The 19,162-nt window shown below is 36.9% G+C and overlaps 3 protein-coding genes across 5 annotated transcripts; 1 reads left to right on the forward strand and 2 right to left on the reverse strand.

Annotated features, from left to right (window-relative positions):
* The first annotated feature begins 2,789 nt into the window (after positions 1-2,789).
* On the forward strand, positions 2,790-5,249 carry LOC147280700 (uncharacterized). The gene is made up of 4 exons (XM_086248952.1): positions 2,790-3,238; positions 3,355-3,570; positions 4,405-4,677; positions 5,053-5,249. Exons 1-4 carry the CDS (start codon positions 3,233-3,235, stop codon positions 5,101-5,103), a joined length of 546 nt encoding a protein of 181 aa, XP_086105078.1. The 5' UTR covers positions 2,790-3,232; the 3' UTR covers positions 5,104-5,249.
* Positions 5,250-9,208: 3,959 nt separating this feature from the next.
* On the reverse strand, positions 9,209-11,857 carry LOC147280701 (U-box domain-containing protein 9-like). Its single transcript, XM_086247884.1, has 2 exons — positions 11,357-11,857; positions 9,209-10,534 (listed from the first exon to the last, which is right to left on the reverse strand). The coding sequence occupies exons 1-2, from the start codon at positions 11,642-11,644 to the stop codon at positions 9,455-9,457; spliced, it is 1,368 nt and encodes a 455-aa protein (XP_086104010.1). The 5' UTR covers positions 11,645-11,857; the 3' UTR covers positions 9,209-9,454.
* A 783-nt stretch (positions 11,858-12,640) lies between these two features.
* Positions 12,641-19,162, reverse strand: LOC147280702 (U11/U12 small nuclear ribonucleoprotein). 3 transcript variants are annotated; one of them, XR_015123126.1, is made up of 8 exons: positions 19,023-19,162; positions 17,340-18,706; positions 16,485-16,599; positions 15,606-15,713; positions 14,442-15,148; positions 14,289-14,338; positions 13,164-13,241; positions 12,641-12,901 (listed from the first exon to the last, which is right to left on the reverse strand). XR_015123126.1 is itself a non-coding variant. In XM_086249304.1 (6 exons), the coding sequence occupies exons 2-5, from the start codon at positions 18,668-18,670 to the stop codon at positions 14,462-14,464; spliced, it is 2,241 nt and encodes a 746-aa protein (XP_086105430.1). In that variant the 5' UTR covers positions 18,671-18,706; positions 19,023-19,162; the 3' UTR covers positions 12,641-12,901; positions 14,442-14,461. The 3 variants fall into 3 exon arrangements, 1 of the variants encoding a protein (XP_086105430.1); XR_015123125.1 differs by having other exon boundaries at positions 13,164-14,338; XM_086249304.1 differs by lacking the exons at positions 13,164-13,241; positions 14,289-14,338.

Below are 19,162 nucleotides of genomic sequence, written 5' to 3' on the forward strand. Positions count from 1 at the left end.
TCCATTTACATTGTTCCATCGAAGTTGCTCACTCCCAGCCACTTATATATACAAATATATATATTTATATCCAATATTTATCATCATGGTACATGTACATACTTAAGTTTTCGTTTTGTCCTTTTCTTTTCATATATACCTAACATCCCTAACCCCCTAATAAGTTCACATGAATGATGAAATGATGAATATGAATTATAATAAGGTGAATGGTCCATCTCCTTTCCAAGATAGAATGGCTATATGCCTGTTTATAATGAGGCATCATTAGTATGTCTCTGCGGTACATTTTTTTCATTATTTGGCCAATATGGATTCTTCAATAATTACTATTTCCCCAAATTAAAATCTCATGCTGCATGCATGCATGTGTCTACTTGTAATTATCCAGTTTATCTGTTTGGCCTTACAAATGATTTATTTATATTGTATAGTCATATACATATTTCTTGTTATCAGATTATATGCTATGTGTGACCGTGGTCCAGTTCTAAGACATACACAGCACAGGCAAAGGGAGGGACCGCCATGTATATATCATAATACTGCATGCATTACACTCTGTGCTCTGTAAAACTACAAACCCACATGCTCAACATCATTTGGGGTGCTTTCCCAACTAGCAATAATTGAGCTTTGTTGTTGTTGAATTTCAATTCTAAAAGCCTAAATTATTAGTTGGAGAGGGTTAATGAGTATTTATAACTTTATTTGACACTTAGTTGATCCAACGTGAAACTAGTGCCCAATATATATAAAAACATTGCAAAGAATCACATAAATCTAATTATATTTGAAAATGACTAAATGAATTACTTTCCTAATAGATCAATTATAGAATTTATAGGCAATGATTAATGATAAGCAAGGACCCAAGCCCAATATATTGGTTTCGATATTCTTAAAAAGTAGGAAGAAAATAAGTTTTGATGGGCTACATGATAGGTGATTGTACGTCAATGAAGGTTGTAAGGCAACCTTCTAAGCTCAAAGCAACCCAATAATAATAATTGTTAAAGAAGCCCAAAGCTTTTTGAAATAACTCTAGCCCCATCTTATCCCTTAGTGGGCCTCTAATTGCAGCTAAAGGTCCAAGCCTTCTCGAGCTGTGAGCTAGAGGAGTCTACCACTCTACCTAGATCCGGCAACTAAAACCCGACCCAGAAAAAAAGAAAAGAAAAAGAAGGGAGTTTTGGTGGTCACGTGAGACAATTGTGATTTGTGAGACGTCTGTGCTCAATATATGGATGAATTGTGGCTTTTAGCACACCCTTTGAGCCTTTGGTCCGTTGTTCCTTTTTGGACTTTTGATAAACTCTTTGGTCTTTGGTTGGTTGCTAGTGTCGCGTAGCAAGCAAGAAACTGCACTAAGACATTTGTCTGTCAGCTCATGCTCCGCTACAACACTGTGGAAAGTGATAAGAGTGTTGACTTTTCACACACTTGTTCGTCTTCACGTACTCTTCTCCTCAACCCAACCCAACCCTACTCAGAGTACAACTGACTCATCCTACAACCAAAGCAAAGCAATTTAGCAAAGAAACACATGATCTACTTCCTTCTTCGCTGGCTACCTCTGCATGCACTTTGGTCAACATTTGCACTACCCCCAATGTTAAAAGTGGTGCCTTGGAGTCAAACTTTTTTACAATTTTTCCACCACCAAACTTCAACCTTGAACCTACACATTATTATTCAATCTATAAATAATAATTATAATCTAGTATGATTGAAAGAGTCAAAACTTTGGGACTCCTCGATAACAGTGATTCTCCTTCTGCTGCGGTTGAGTTTTCTTTTTTACTTCTTTCTTTTTTCTTCCCCATAAAAATTTAAAACAATAAAAACTCTGGCATGAGGATGTTTTTCAAGATATTATGGACTATAGTTGTTTTTGTAATCAGATTCTCAGGCATATTCACATGAACTTCTGGCATTGGTGGCATGCTGTTGGTCTTTTTATGTTATTTTATTCCCATCAACTTCTGGCATTGACTATGGAGTTTAATGCAAAGAATAATCCAAATTTAGCTCCCCCAATAACAAATGGTCATATTTTAGTGCAACATTCACATTCTGAGTAATGGGTCGGTTGAACTTGGCCCAATCACAAATGGGTCCGGGTAGGGTTGCATTCCGAGTCCGAATCCAATCTAATATGGGCCAACCAATAACCATAAATGAGTAATGACCTTCTCCAAGTTGCATTGCCTTATTCAGAATCCACATGACATCGTGTTGCACTACTGTTGCTGGATTCGGGCGGGTAAACCGGACAAGATCCCAAAATGGTGGGGGATGGGTTACTTCTCGAAAAAGTGCTTGTTCCCGAAAGCGACTTTTTACTAGCTTCACCACCAAAAGCCAACAGTTGCAAAGTTTGGCAGCACACATTATTAATAATAATACATACTTTTTTTAAAATTCAAAAGCCCTTTTCAACTTGTCCATACGTGGTGACAGTGGCACACCCACAGACCACAGTTGTGCAGGAAGGAGAGTTGAATTCACATTTCACAAATCTGCTTATTAGGTGGGAACCCCAAGAAGACTTAAGGGTCCTTATATGGCTAGCCCCCACCTGTCTGCCGCGTGACCCAAGAAAAACCATCTTTTTATCAGAATCATCAGATCAGATCATGGCATGATGGCATGATGGCATGGTAGCAATGTGGCAGTGGTTTGGATACATCTTCAACCACTACATCACAAAGCAGAAAAAAGTTGCACCATTTACCAACTCTCAACTTCTCAAGTACTCTCTCTCTCTCTCTCTCTAGCTTTGTACAGTGCAGCAACTGTAACAGTAAACATCATCCCTCTCTCTCTCTCTCTCAAACAAGGGCCTGTCTAAGCTGTCTTTCTTGTTCAGAACCTGTGGCTACTGTATGCTATAAAACTAGTAAAAAATTAGAGATCTAACTCTCTTTTTCCATAGATTCTCTCTAAACCTCTGACCAGAATTTATATCCTCTGTGGAGTCTCTCTCAGAAATTCAGAATCCCCCTCACAGATTCTTTTACCTTTTTGCTTGCTCTCTCACCATCCACCCCTTTTAACTCTCAGTCTCTCTCACACCCCATAACCATTCAATACCCAAAACCCCTTTTTATCTACCTTTCTTCCACCTTTTCGATCCCTTCAATTATATCCATCCTTTTAAACCCTTCTTCAAGTCTTGGCCATTTCTGCACTCACTATTCTCAACTCTCAACTCTCAACTCAACCTACAATGGATGTAAGTTCTAATTTCTTCTTCTTATTGTGTTTTTTTTTTTTTGAAATGTTTTGGATATGGTCTTAAATCTTACTTAGCTTGGTTGTGAATGGTGGTGATGGTGTACGTTAATGTAGGACTATTGTAAGAGGAGTGGTCAAATACCGGCGTTTGGGGACTGGGATTATGCAAACGAGCTGCCAATCACTCAGTACTTTGAGTGTGCGAGACAAGCGGGTTTGATACGATTCAGCTCTTCCTCTGGTGAAAGTGGTGATGCCGCCTACGTGCGTCCTGACTTGTATGCTGTTCATCTTAACAAGCCTTCTCGCAATGTTGTTCCTTCTCGAAAGGTTCCAATATTTTTCATCCCCTTCATTTTCATCATTATTATCATATATATATATATATATATATATATGAGCTTTCTCTTTAATTTGTTCTTTTAGCCTTTGACCTTGTCTTATTTCATTCCCTTTCCATGTTTAGTGGATGCAAAGCTTTTCATCCCATGGTGATGGGATAGTTTTGTTACAAGTGAGTGTGAAAGGAAATATTCTTCCAAAATTAGAGACCTAATGTTGCTTAACTTTTATGTGTGCAAGTGTGTTGCAATTTTTTTTAATATCTTTTTGAGTCTAGTGGAGCCTAATTAACTATACCAATGAGCTAATTAACTAAGCTAGGGAGGAGCTAGGTCCTCTCCACTAGTACCTCAAGGATAGAATGTGGTCTTAGGTCTTTGAATACAAGTAATGCCAAATGATTTTAATTCATTACCAATTACTAAGCTTAGTGTTAGACTGTTAGGAACCCAGTTTCAAAAATATGAGCATATACAAGAGGGCTTTTGCAATTCAAATGCGTATATTTCACCACATCACATATTCAAATGGCCAAAATGAATGCACTTTGTGGTTGTGCTCATGATGGTAAGGTTTTAGTTGACCCATCTTGTCAAACATTAATTTTCCTAGCTAGTGACCAAACAAACATGTAACTCGATCTCTAAGCATGCACATCTATCAATGTCGTTGAGAGAGAGAGAGAGAGAGAGAGAGAGAGAGAGAGAGAGAGAGAGAGAGAGAGAGAGAGAGAGAGAGGTAATTGATGATTCCCTTATATTAATGATTATATGAGACATGTGTGTGAGAGACTTGGCATTGACATATATTGGCACGTTGCAGACAAGAGGAAGGGAAAAGCGATGCCCGCGTGGTCCGCATGTTATGGAGCAAAAGAAGCAGCAACCCAAGCTCAACAAAGTCTGTGACGTGACGGAACCGCCAACAAAACAACACCACTACCCAATTCCAGATCACACTTATCACAAAAACGACACCGTTCCACGCCCTCCTCGACGAGTGTCCACTACTACTTCTACTAGGCCTCGCCCGCCTAAACCTGTTGATGAAGACCTCTACAAAATCCCCCCTGAGCTCCTTCACACTACCAAGCGGGTACTGCATGCCTCTCTCACTTTTTCTTTTGCCAAGTCATTAATAATTATTCAGACTATTTATTTATTATCCAGACAAATGGTACCCGAATGGATAGTTTAAGAATCTTTAGTTGATAAGGTTTGAATATGGTACTCAAATTTAATTAATTAGTCACGAAAGGGTCATGCATGCACTAATTAATAAGTTTCAACATCACTTTGAAAACATAGCCTCCACTGCTCTTAATTTCAAACCCAATATGAGCTATGAGGTGACTTGCTACTTAATCTCTCTTTTTTATATTGTTATGTGTTTTTCTACACTTGGCATGTATCTGAGTAATAATTGTCATTATTATCACTTTTTTTTACTGTGGTGATTTTTGTTTTGTAGAAGAAAATGCTGGGATTGTTTTCTTGCCTGGTGCCTGCTTGTGCTTCATGAATTTGGAATAAAAAAGGGGCTTCATGAAGTTTCAGATAGAATTAATGCCTATATTATATATAAGGGAGGATGTCTCTTTAGTGCTCTGCGCCTAGCAAAAACGGTGCTCTATGTTCTTTTCATCAGGATGTGTTCAATGACATGAAACCAAGCCATGCATGAGATCAAAGTTAGATGTTAATGCCATTTCTGTGATTTTTGTGATCTAATTTGTGTTTTTAATTTTGAGTTAATGTCAGCACAAGAGAAAGCGAAGAGTTTCATCGCCTTTTTGAGTAATATTATCCAAGTTTATCAAAATACAATATTTCATCAAATAAAAACTCTAGGACCCAAAATGAAGGAAAACATTAAACTTTAAAAGATATATATGATCCTAATGGGCAGAAGGCATCACAATGAAAATAATGTTTTTGGCTTTTTAGCAAGATATCCACCTGAACTTTGAATCGATTTGTATGTTACCATATAAATTAAAAATTGAAAGTTGTACCTCGAATTAAATTTTGTTTGCAAGTTACTACCTCCATCCAAATTCTCAGGAGTTTTTTGGCCTTTTTATAGAGAAGAACTTGGGTGGGGAAGTTTTTAAAAAATTTGGAAAGTTCAAATTTATTTCTAAAAAATTAAAATACTCTAGACTTTTTGAAAAATCATAGGATAATCTCCCGAATTCCAAAAAATACAAGGTCTGTACCATTGGTTTTCTAAAAACTAACATAACATTTCTCGTGAACACTTGCTACCCAAAAAACCTCTCGGTCTTAGAGGAAAATAAATTCAAGAAAAATTCTAGAATTTTCGTAAGTCTCGAAAGAATTCTCTAAAACAGGTTTTTGGTAATTTCCAAAATATTTTTTAGAATTCTTTTGAGACTTTACAGAAATTCTATAATTTTTATCGAATTTATTTTATAGAGGAAAATTTATTTTAATTTTTTAGAAAGAAATTTGGACTTCTCAAATTTTCTGGAAACTCTCAGAGGACAAATTTGTAATTTGACTCTATAGTAAATTAGTATTAGTCAAGACGAGTCCGTAAGAATTTTTCGTGTATTTTTTTGAGTTTGAAACTATTTTTAATTAATTTTCAAAGTTTGTAAAAATAAGAAAATAAAAATAGAAAAATGGTTGTACATGTGGTCACTTGTAATTGGTTGAGCCTTGCCATTCAGCATGCTGAGGTTGCAAAAGCTTCCCCACCTAAGTTCTTCTCTATGAAAAGACCAGATTACCCCTGAGGAATTGAATGGAGGTGATAACTTGCAAACAAAATTTAATTCAGATGACAACTTACTTCAATTTTTAATTTAGGTGGTAACATGTAAATCTAGTCAAAGTTCAGATGGTATCTTGCTAAGAGGCCTAATGTTTTTTAAAAAAATTTGCAATAAGGAGGGACAAAGGCCCAAAACAAACAAACAAAACTACCCAGGAACAAGCCTAGCCTGTGTCACACATCACAGGGCTTGCAGGGAAACCAAAATATTGCAGCCCAATTCGCTGCTAAGCCCAAGAGAGACAAAGCCCAACTTCAGACGTCTGGGCTTCCCTTTGCTTATCTTGGGCTCCTTATTCTAGTTTTCTTTGAGCCCAGTTGAATCTATTAAGCCAGTTTGACAATAGTTGAATCTACTGAGCGTAGCCCTTGAATTGTTGCATCCAAGTATAGTTTATTATGTGGTAAGTCATTGCGAATTGGCCGTGTAAGACATGGAAACTTTGGAATCCCCTTGACTTTGTTAGTTCTTATCTTGACTTCTAGTGTAAAGATTAGAAATACATATAAACTCACATCAGCTAAGTATGAAATCATCATAAGCATATAAAAAATGAAATCGCACACGTTAATGTCAAAATCATTTGATAAACTTCCATATTCGTTTGGTGGTGCGGGTGACTAAATTAAGGACCCATCAATCCCCACTTGCACATCACTAACAATAAACTCTACACTAGCATGTAACCAGTATGCCATTTCTCCCACAGATGGTGCTCAACTTGCCGATAGGAAAGCACTCAAAAACAAGAAAAAGAATTCTTTGGGTGGACTACTATTTTCATTTTTCTTTGTGGAGATGGTTTTTACCTTTTACCGACCATGGCTTCTTACTTTTTGAAGCCCATATTTTGGGGTAGAAAGAAGACTCTGCACAAGGGATCTAAAAAGCGTTACCCGCTGATTTTGGGCTTTCATTATCATACATATTCTTTTAAGCAGGGAATAAAGTTGCAATAAACAATTTCATAATCTTGGACCATCTAATTCTTTATGGCATTGCTTGTCAAACTGTAGAAGTTCCTCACCCACCTCTCAAGGGCCACTTAAACCAAAAGCAATGGAAAAAAATAAAGAAAAAGGGTGCTTTGACACTGTGTAGATGGTTCAGAGAAAAAACCTGCCTACTACATGCCAAACATTTCTATTCAAATGAAATTGAAGCCATTTGGGGGTACCTATTATCCCTTCCAAACATCATGGTGAACTTAGATTCCTCCACCTCTTTTTGGTACAAAAAACAAATTTATATTCTTCATGGATGTTTATTTTTTCAGCAAAGATGGGGGGGGACCAGCAAATGACACATCATAGGCTGCATGATTTGTCCTGTTTATATATCCAAATTCCAAAGTGACATGGGTTTATAATGTCTTCTAGTGAAGTGTGGTTGACATTTTCCAATGCATAAGACTTTAGATTTTCTATTAAGAAAGCCCAATTTTTTTGCACCCTTGAAAAACCAATCTGCCACCTAGAATTGGATTCTGCATCTGATGTTCACCCCCTGTCATGTCATATGCTTAGTTTACCAAATTTCTTTTTAAAGTTAAGACCACTATACAGTCTATGCTTCAACATCATGGTGTGTTTAAAGGAACTCCTGAAATTAATTCTTTCTAAAAAAAAAAAAGAAATATATATATATATTGAGTAGATTAATATATGTAGCCATTGAAGATAGGAAGTGACAATTTGTTGGAAGGTTGATACATGTCACTGATAAGCAACAAGAAACTAATTAATAAAAGTTCAGCTAAAAAGTTTATTTTCAACTAAATTATGCCCCAGTCACACTCATACCATCCTATTAAAAGTACAGAGAGAGATGGTTAGTGATATAAGGAATACCAGAATTAAAGAAAATCAAAAAATTCTCTTGTTTGCCCTTAATTGCACCTGGTATCCAAATTTGACAATTACTTAAAGAAGTGATTAATGACAACCAAGAATCTTTATATAAAATAAAATAATATTTGTACGGTATTGTGGCCAACCAGAGTTTCTAAGCATGCAGAAGGCCAATGAATTCCAAAAGTGATCATTCAATGGTATATAGAGGTGGTTGGAAGATTAGGTCTTCCAAGTAAAGTAGTGGCTGTAAGTTTCTAATAATAATAAAAGAAGATAAACAAAACTAGAGAGGATCACATTTGTTTTTGTCCAGTAAGATTCAAGATGAAGTGGCATAGCTTCTCTAGGTGTAAACATCACTTAAACTATTCTACAGTTCACTGTTCACCTACCCTCAATTAGAAAGTTCAGTGCAGATTTTATGGAATTAAAATATATGTCTAGACGTATAGTGCAATCTTGAGAAAGGTAGGTGATGGAATAATGAGTCAGCTGCAGCATGAAATACTAGATTTCAGCATCAGTCTGCCTTAATTTTCCCTTTTTCCTCCTTTTATTATTAAAGTTGTAAATCTTATACCGCCGTCCAAATATGTCTTTATCAAACATTAATTATAGTTTAATACTTTATCCACTAATTAATAATTTAAGATTACTGGAATTATAAAGAAAGTGATTAAACATTATACAATATAGTGCTGTGCCTGCCGACACTATAAAAGTATGGGGTGACAGGAACAAGGGAGAGACCCTACAGCTCCTTTTATTCAGTAGGCCCTGACTAAGTGACCAATCCTTTTGAATGAGATCAAACATGTCAAGTATCATTATTTCAATCAAATAATCCATGTCAAGTATCATTATTTCAATCAAATAATCCAAATGAAGCTATGTTGGCATTTCAAAGAGGCAAAATATACAGCTGGAAAAAACTGGACATGCCAGGAAATAGAAAATGGGACAAGATAATAAATAACCCAGAAAAACAAAATATACCAGTTGTGCATTCATTTGTGATAAAGAGAGGTGAAGTTCCAATGACCTATACATGTCTATAAGCCTGGAATGGACCAAAACTACAGGTAATGTGTACAAATGTGTGAATTCTTTGTACAGGTAATGGAGTACAGTACTAGCAGATGTAGAAAGGGGATTTACATAGGGTGATGGGGTAATACCTTTTTGGGGACAAATACAAAAAAAGAAAGATTCAGTTCCATCAAGCAGTGTGCGTTAGTGAACCAGTCTTATTCAGCCTCTCAAGAAGTCCATTGGCCTTCCTCTTGGCTCTCGAAGTCCCGCTTTGTGCAAGACTAGAGAATGTACCATTGGCCATTTCCTCTTCCTTAATTTCCTTTAATTTGGTCCGGTCACTAAAACAGATAGTGTAAAGGATTGCAATACAATTCTCCTTGTCGCGCTCACAATTGCTCTCCCTTATGATGCCAACCAAGCAAGACACAGCGCCAAGCTCACACATTTCCTGAACAGCCTTCTGATGGCTGGAAAGCATTGCAAGTATAGACAACAACTCAGCAACTAATACACGAAACATTATCTTCTTCAGAATCACCCTGATTGCTCCTTCATGAACGGCTCTTGCTTTATTTTCAAGGACAGTACATAGGCTGAATATGGCTGAAGCAACATCCTTCATGGCTAATGGATGCCCCTCATCTAAAAGCTCAATCAAAGGTTTGAGAGCACCAGATGTTCCAATAATAATCTTGTTTGAATCGATGGCTGATAATGTGAAGAAAGTTGCAGCAGCATTGCTTTTTGTTTGAATGGTTCCAGATTTTAAGGATTCAATAAGCAGAGGGATGACCACCGGGTTCTCTGCAACTAATCTCTTATTATTATCATGGATTGAAAGGTTTAGTACGGTTGTGATCAAATCTTCTTGAAGACCAGGATGAGTATCAGCCTGGCCTGGCGAAAGTGGATTGAGTAGTCGTGGAATGGCCTCAATAGACTCACCAAAAAGTGCCCGAAATGATGAGCTTCGCTTTGTTAGCAGTCGAAGCTCTTTTGCAGCTGCTTTCTGATCAGATAGGGATGATGACATCTTCTCAAGCAGTGAATTCAGATAGCCTCGGTCTGCATTGGTGACTACTTCCTCATCAATATACTGAACAGGTTTTGGAAGCTCAATTCCATGATCCTTGCACCATTGTGAAATCATTCCTTGGATCAAGTGATTAGGGGTAAGGATGGTATGAGTGAGGACTTGCTGAGATTGGGGACATGTCCGGTGGTCTTCATTCAACCACTTCTCAATGAATGGCCTATCATAAGTCTGTAATCCAACAAAAATATGTAATACTGTGAGTCTGCAGTTCATTGAGAGAGGTAAAAGATATTAGAAACTGCATGAACTCAAAGTAAAGTCGAGACATGGTTAAACATTTTACAATAACAATTCATCTCAGAAGTTCAGTTCAAGCAATAACCCATATCAATGAAAGCAGTCCTCAGAGATAAACAAACTATACCCAAAAAGAAACCATTACCTACAGGTTTATACCAAAGTAACTATAGATTTTTCTGATGTATCCATGATCAAACAATTTTCTGCTTCTCCCATTATAATGGAGGAAGACAGCTTGAATCACTGACAAGAGTCTTAAATTAGAATACTCTTCATAACAAAGTTAATAGGTCCAGTGAAATGAAGCGAGGGAAAAGAAAAAACAGATCACAGAACGAATGACTAAAGTTAACCCCCACTGTCCATTGGTAGTGTGGAATTGGGGTTCTGAAACTTCTAAATTTCATGGAATTATATCCACAAATAACAGTTACAGAGTTAACAAGTACTTCAATTCACGATTTTGAAACTCTAAAACAAAATAGATTTTCTGGTCTTCAAAAGAACAAGCAGAAATACCAAAATATACAAAATCTTGAAATCCCAACTCCATAAATACAGAACTGATATTGATACCAAAAGTCAAGGGAAAAAGACACAATTCCCAAAACTAAGAATGATCGAAATCTCCAATATATAAAATTCTTGCATGCATATTCAAATTGGTCAGAAACTCATCAAAATCAAAATATCAGCAGAAGCAAATTCCAATCAAAAAGAAAAGAAAAGAAGGGTTCTATAAATTGTAACCTGTCCAGTGGCCAAGACAACAGGGTCTCTCATGAGCTCTCCAGAGATGGGACATCTAAATTCTTGAGGAACAAAAAGTAGACTACCATCAACTTTGAAAGAGAGAGACCTTCTCAACTTCAAGTCCTTTAAAGAAGACAAGGCGCTGATAGCCTCATCAGCAGTCTCAACCCTGTAGTCATCTTCATCAACAATGGCCTTGACCAGTCTCTCCAACTGCTTCTTAATCTCCATGGCCTTTGCTGCCACCATAGAAGGGTCAGTCTCCAAGACACCTGTCTTGGCCATTTGGGAAAGACAAACAACAAAAATATAAATCAAAATTTCTTATTATTTGTTCAGATTAATGGGTTTTGCCACAGAGAAACAGACGTCGAGAATTGTGGGCCGCTTCATACATGAGTAAGACCAGAGCAGAGTGTTTGCTCTGTTTCTTTCTCTCTTTCTTTGTTTTCTTTGTTTCTCTGTGACTGACTCACTGTGAAGGAGAGTGACACGCAAAATTCCGTTTGAAGTTTGAACAGGCAGATGTTGTAACTTGTAACAGTATGTACTCCCTCGGTCCCTCCCTGTCAGTCACTACCGCTTAGTGATTAACTCACCGGGTGTGGTAGGTATCTACCGTCACTGTGCCAAAGCGTGTAATTCGTAATATATAACTTTTGAGGGTGCAATCGGTAAATTACCTAACTTCTGTTTTGTTTTCTTTTTGTTGGTAAAGAAAAAAAAGATAAAATAACATTGTGAATTATTTGTTAAAGAATAATGTTATTTGTACACAACTACACACTTATCTAACCTGGGAATTCATGTGTCAAATGAAAAATTACTCCCACCAAATTATAAATTTTTGGATAATTAACTCAATAAAGGGAATATATTAAAAAAAATGCATTGCAGACCAAGAAAAAAAATGCATTGGGAATTTTCTTGTCATTTGAGTTTTGTGACCAATGAATGCTTGGAAATTCGTCCCCATATTCCGCAATGCGTTTATAACTTTATATCCATTAAAAAAGGAAGTCCTTGTTTTATATTCTTTATCAAAAACTAGCTTTGGTCAAACCAAAAGGAAAAAGAAAAAGAAGAAGAAAAAATGATAAACACCTTAGAACTACTCTGTTCTTTGTGCCTCATTTATAAAGAGTAGTTTTAAGAACTTACATAAAAGAATTTAGGTAAAGAATAAGATACAAAATAATTAGGTTCAAATAAACCACTCTTATTATTTCAAAAATAAATAAACTCTTAACAGAGAAACTAAAACAATAGGAATCAATTAAATACAAAAAAAACTCCTATTACCCATAACCATAAAGAAAAGTATCCAAATGAGTGTTGTTACTTGTGAGGTTGAGTTAGGTGGTATTTGATTGTTCATGAGAAGAAGAGAATACAAACTGTATTTACAAGTGACAAACATGCTCAACACATCCTACAACATATATTAATTTTATTTTGTTTCAAAAGTTTGCAGGGGCCCCTCTTAGTCCCTTCTATGTTCCTCTCCTGGCAGAAGCTGTGGGGGTATTCTCATATCTGCATCTGCAACCAAAGAGATTGCGTATCAGCAAATTCAACCATGACAGGTATTGTTGTATACTACAAATCAGAGCAAGAAGCAAGTTAATTCAACTCACAAAAAAAGAGAAAAAAAATAATAGGAAGGGGAAGGGGAAGGGGAAGGGGAAGGGGGGGGGGGGGGGGGGGGGGGTGGGGGTTGAGAAATGATAGCTTCCCCAACGAAAAACACAGAGGATTGAAAAATCTATATAACAATGCTCTGGTCTGCAATCCAACAACACACCTGTTGACCCTTATGTGTGGATCGGGATCTTGTACTGTGGCTGCTGTCCTTTGGTAAGGATTTATATTATATGGTAATCTTTAATTGGAAAGAAATAGGAAAAAAGATATTAGTCAAATTACTTATTCCCCTACACAAAAATGTAACAGAAGGCCTTCTCAGAATATGGCAATCAGAATATGGCAATAACTGGTCTAGAATCTTAGTGCCATTTGCTTGCTCAAAACATATACAATACTTGTAACCAATCAAATTGACACTGTTGGAAGGTGTAAGCCAACTTACTGGTAAAGGGGGCTATCCATGGTTCATGGATCAGACATTACACTAGCTTCCAGTAATATGGGAGATGGCCAGGGCTATAATTCATTCTCTATCCCATCCCCCCCAATAGACTTTTTCTATCATTATTTGAAATCACATAGTGGGCCATTAAGCAACTAGATTCAATTTGGGTTTTCCTTCACTAGGAAAGTGTTTATAATTCTGCTAAATGGGAAGGTTGACCTAGAAAAGAATAAAGATCATATGACTGACCAGTCAGTGAGAGGAGAAGAAAACAGGGTTAAAAATGTAAGAAGGTCAAATGTTTTTTCCTTAAACAAGCTTTCGCTCTTCTCTCCTGTAATTCAGATTTTTAGTCTAACTGAAAATTCATGTATATTTTTACATGATAAGGCCTAACCTATAAATTTTGAAATTAGTGGAACTGAACTTTATGACCATGCTAGATTGGCCAAAGGGAATAGGAACATAAAATAAAGGGGATGGGAGGTGACAAAGGTATTACTGAACTGGACTAACAATTGCTAAATGTGAATCACCATCGCAAGTGTGCAAATGTGCACTCAGATGTGCTTATGCATACCAGTTGAAAAGAATCTTCATACCTAAATTTAATACAATGAGTCACCATAATGAAAATGATGTAAATACGGACAAGAAGAATGCAGTTAATAACCCTCTCACTTGATACCATGATATCAGTTGATGAAGGTCAAAGATCATGATTTATAAAAATGGAAATGGAAATGACCAAAAATTTCTTATACTCGCATGGTTTTCACAAGGATCAATGAAAACATCTAAATGCTTAACAGATCATAAAAAAGCAGTCAAGGATACAAAGGAGGATACAGATGAAGTTAAAATTGCTGAAACTTGATGACTTCATACTGCAAAATTGTGTCAATAAACCATGTCACAAAGAAAGGTCACTTTCAAATTCAAATAAGAGCATACTAACAAATACATAGAAGAAAAGCAAGAATAACTTACCCCACAAGGCACTCGGATTTCTATTGGTAGTCAGGAATTTTCTCTTTTGCAGAATAACCGCCTTGACGAGCATATTTTCTGTTAGTAGCGAGATCATCTTCATAGATGTCACGAGACTCCGAAGGATCATATCTATCGTCAAAAGTACTTTGTACCATAGAGTCTGAACTATGATTCTCATATGTGTTCCTGTCCCTTCTAACTCTTGATTTATGGTGAGAATTCGACAGAGAAGAAGATGATCTATTATCATGATACTTGGATATGCTAGAAGACGACCTATTGATTTCATGATGCTTTGTCTTGGTCACCTCCAGATCATCTTGTTCCCTGCGATGACGAGTCTTCCCGTGTGACCCTCCATGACTTTGGTACCTTTCTGGGCTTCTGGAATAATTCTTCGTATCACGTCTGTCCCTACTGACACTCCTCTGATCTACTAGATGTTCATGGTGTCCCTGAAGACTCTGTCTTGGTTTCTCGTGATCTGTAGCAGACGTATCCTTGGAAGTTGTAGAATGGATAGGATAACCAGAATGTGATTGTGTCCTGCTACAATTTGGGCTACCTCCTGCTGAGTCATAATTGCTTTTTGTTGGCTCGTCAACATCTGTGGTGACATCAGGAGCTGAAGGTAGGTCAAAGCACCCAATCCCTCCAGCTTGCTTAATTTCTCCCATGTATTCCTCTATAATATCCCTCATAACCTTTGGAACATAAAAAAGTAAATATAAAGTATTAATAAAACAAAAATGGGGAAAAGAACTGTTGGTGTCAATGCTTCAACAGGGAAAAAGAAAAATGATTATTCTTTAGTCTCCTACCTTCAGTGCCATAATATTGCACGACATGAAATATTAACATCAATATTTTTAGCAAGTACGCAAGTACCACCGCATCATTTTCAGACAATGCTTTGTATCTAGGTTCAATCACAAACATCAAGGGCTCCTGAAGATTTTCTTTTGACTGTTTAAAATTCTTTCCCTTTTCAGTGATCCATATATATTTTTTTAAAATTTTGATAAGAATAAAGTCACAGAAGTCAAAATAACACTACTCAGAAACATCTAAGTAAATTAAATGGGCATAATGCCATAATAAATGTACAATAAGCAAACAAGGAAAACAATTACATTTTAAAAATATAAACCTGATCCTTACCTGCAGAGTTGTTCGCTTCACCTTTTTGCCACGATATGACATTCTTCGTCTTTTGTAATCCCTTTCTTCTGCCAATAGCTCTTCTCTAGTCTTTGCCTTGCCCGTTTCCTTGTGCGGAACCAACAAAGAAGAACTTGTCAGATTTAAGAGTGAAACCAATTCTCTTCCTTACAACCAAATTTTTTTTTGAGAAGTTAGAAACAAGAAAATAATCTAGTTAAACATCATATAGTCAAGCCTGAAGAGCCAGATTTCAGGCTATCACTAGGTTTATTCTTCAGCTGATGACAGCCATACTTCATATGCAGTTACCACTACAAGAGACAAGATCTTTAGTCATGATGACATAATTCTATGTCTATTGTTTAACGATTTAAGGTCTCTCTTAAAATTACCATTTAGTTAATCTAAAATGGCAAGAAAGAGTCCTAGACCCAGCAGAGAGATGAGCGCAGTAAAGTACCTGCATATATTGCACATAAAATAAAAGTTGGCAAACTTTGAGATTTGAAGCTAAACTTTTGCATGTCTCACAGTGCTCTTACTCTTTATTTTGTACTTTTTGTTACTTTCCAAACATAGATTACACCCCGTTGGCACTTTCTAATAAAACAAATCATTTATTTATTTATTGAGAGAGAGATGCAATAAAGTAAGGAAACCAGTATGAAGTTGACATTAAATCAAGTTTCGAAAGCAATTGACTATAATCTAGTAGTTTCCAGTTAGGAGCCCATTTGTGCAAACTCGAAAATATGTAATTAAGACACAATTTCCCACTAAAGAAGAACGTATTTAGAAGTTTCAAAAGATGAAATGTAGGTATGCAGGTATGGTGTTTCTGCTAATTTATGTAGAAATAATGCTATTAACAGGTACCTGGTTACTTGATGTCTGCCGAGGGAGCCCATCATGGTCAATAATAGGTCTATACTCACTTCGGTTTTTCCGCTCCTCATTAGCTCTCTGTGAAACATAATCATGCTCAGCCATCCTACAGATAAAGAAGTTACATGAGAAACTAAGAAATTTTAAGCAACCTAAAAATTGGTACATATGTCAAACAATAAAACTGAAAAATAGACTTATGAATAAGACTTGAGGGTGTATAAGAACTTAGTTGGACCAAATGTTAGGACAGTTTGCTCCAAACAACATACATAACCAAATATCATAAACAAAAACAAAGTATTGCTAGTTTACAAAAGGTTTATACGGAAATTTACAACACTGGTAGAGCACTTTTTAAATTACTTATAATATTTCCTTGTTATAAAGTCCATTGTATAATATCTATTTCTATTGGCCAACCTTAGTTTTTGGATGTGTATGAATATGTGTGTGCGCTCTTCCGGTTAGTACAATAAACCCATTGAGAATCCGGAAATCTGTTTTCATGCAGCAAAAACAACTGTTGGAGTCCCAAAGAGACCATTCAGAATGATTATAGACCAAATTAAATACAAGACAGAACACTGCTCATAAGTAGTGAAACAATAAGATGAGGACACACCGATACCAAGAGTCAACACATTAAACAATACATGAATTTCTGGTGCATGAGCACTGATATTGTACTTTAGCTTGACAAAGTTTAATTAAGTGAGCATTTTGATTTTAATTTTTCTTAATTTTTCATTTTCACAAGTTCTATACTTCAATTAGATTTTTAGCATATCAAAAGTAAATCTGAAAGCAAGCTGAACACAAAAGAAACTGAGTGTAGTGCCATACCGTTGATATCTAGTAAGGGTTTGTGAAACCCGTTGTCCCTTAAGTTTTTCTTCTAGCAAGGACCGTTCATGCAATGCTGCAACAGCTGCTGCAACCTGGGACACAAATACCAACCTACTGATAATGTTTTCCTTCACCACACTATTCCATTCACTATTTGTGCTTTGAGGCTTCGTAACTTCAGCATGGCTAACACTACTGCCATTGGCATCCAAGCTCAATGAACCCTCTTCTAAAGCAGGAGACTGTGTAACCTTTTGCTCCAATGGGAAAATTAAAGATCCCAATGCAGCATCTAATATGCATTTCTTAAGAATGTTTATGGCAAATAACTTCCCATTCACCACACCATACAGTATGGAAAGCTGAGATGCCAACCACGTCAAAGCTTGAACCAAAGTTGGACACTCAAAAAGCATATTCTCAGAATCTCTTTCCTTTACCTTACTTAAAGCTTCCCTTACAATAGCTTTCAAGCACAGCCTAAAAAGCAAAAATATATGATTCCTCATAGCTACATCAATCACAATCCCATACTGGGGCGAATTTCTGATTACCCATAACTCCAAATCACACTCTCTAACCACACCCAACCCCAATATGGCACAAAGAACACAGGACGAGTACACACAAGGATACTCATTCCATCCCTCAACTTCAGTTTTAATAGCCCAGAATTCAGATGGGAGAACTTTACACCACTTTTTCTCAAAAGCCATCATCTCTCTCTCTTCTCTACCAATAAAATTTGCACATTCAACTGACAAAATTAAGGGAAATGTGAACGTTCTGTCGACACCATCAACAGAAGAAATATCAACGACACCAGGGCAGTCACGGTAGAAGAAATTGGAACTAAAATCTGCATAGTAATGCTCCAAAGACAAGCACAGGTCAGCATCTGAGCCGTGAAGTGTTTGCAGAAAACTTTTTTCAGTACGGCATTGGTCAGAGGATTTCAGGGTTTTTGGGTAATTGAGCGGTGGGAGAGGGTGGGGATATGATGAGCAGTGGAGGGAGTGGGAGAAAAGGGAGTGAGGGTGCAGACGGTGGTGGAAGTTGAAAGGGCAGGGGACGAGGGCATTATTGGAATTATGGTAATTTGGGGTTTGGAGAGGGAGGAGAGCTGAAAGTGACTCAAGGGTCTGGTAGGAGCTGTGAATGAGGTTACTCAGAGATGAGAGTGTGGTAGAAAGGTCAGGAGGCAAAGGAGTGGGAATTTCAGGTTGTGTGTTTTGTGGCTGAGAGTGAAAGAAGTTGGGGTTGGGATTAGAGTTTGATGGTATGAATGAGAAGAAAGGGTGGGCCAATTGAGCAGGAGGGCGGTTCATGGCAGATTCTAGCCAAGAAACAGCCTGAAATATTATCTGATACAAATACGAGACAGGGGTCAGAAGTTCGTAACAAGATTTTGGATAGAGATTAACCAAAAATAAAGCATAACAGCAAAATATAAACCTGTATATTGTATATATACAGAGAAGTCAGGCCCTGATTATCAGACACATAATCTCCAATGCATAAGCCACAGCAGAGTCAAGATTAAGCCAAAAACAGCTAAACTGAATTAAGCAAATATTTTATATAATTCAAATACTAGATCCCTAGAAACAAACCACAGCGGCTTGCTCCGTTGCTCGGTTTTCAGCATTTCAGGTTTGACTGAGAGAGATAGATAGTTACCGGAAATCAACGTGTTGAACTGACTGCGACGTCGTTTCGGTCCAGCTTGAGTCTTGAGAGCAGTGGGAGCTGGGAAGGGGTGGTAACGAACTTCATGCAACAGGGCCTTCTGATTTTGTGTTCCATGTCCAAGATTGAAG

This window comes from Dryas octopetala, chromosome 6 (assembly GCF_963921425.1).
Source record: "Dryas octopetala chromosome 6, drDryOcto1.1, whole genome shotgun sequence".
Classification (NCBI taxonomy): Eukaryota; Viridiplantae; Streptophyta; class Magnoliopsida; order Rosales; family Rosaceae; genus Dryas; species Dryas octopetala.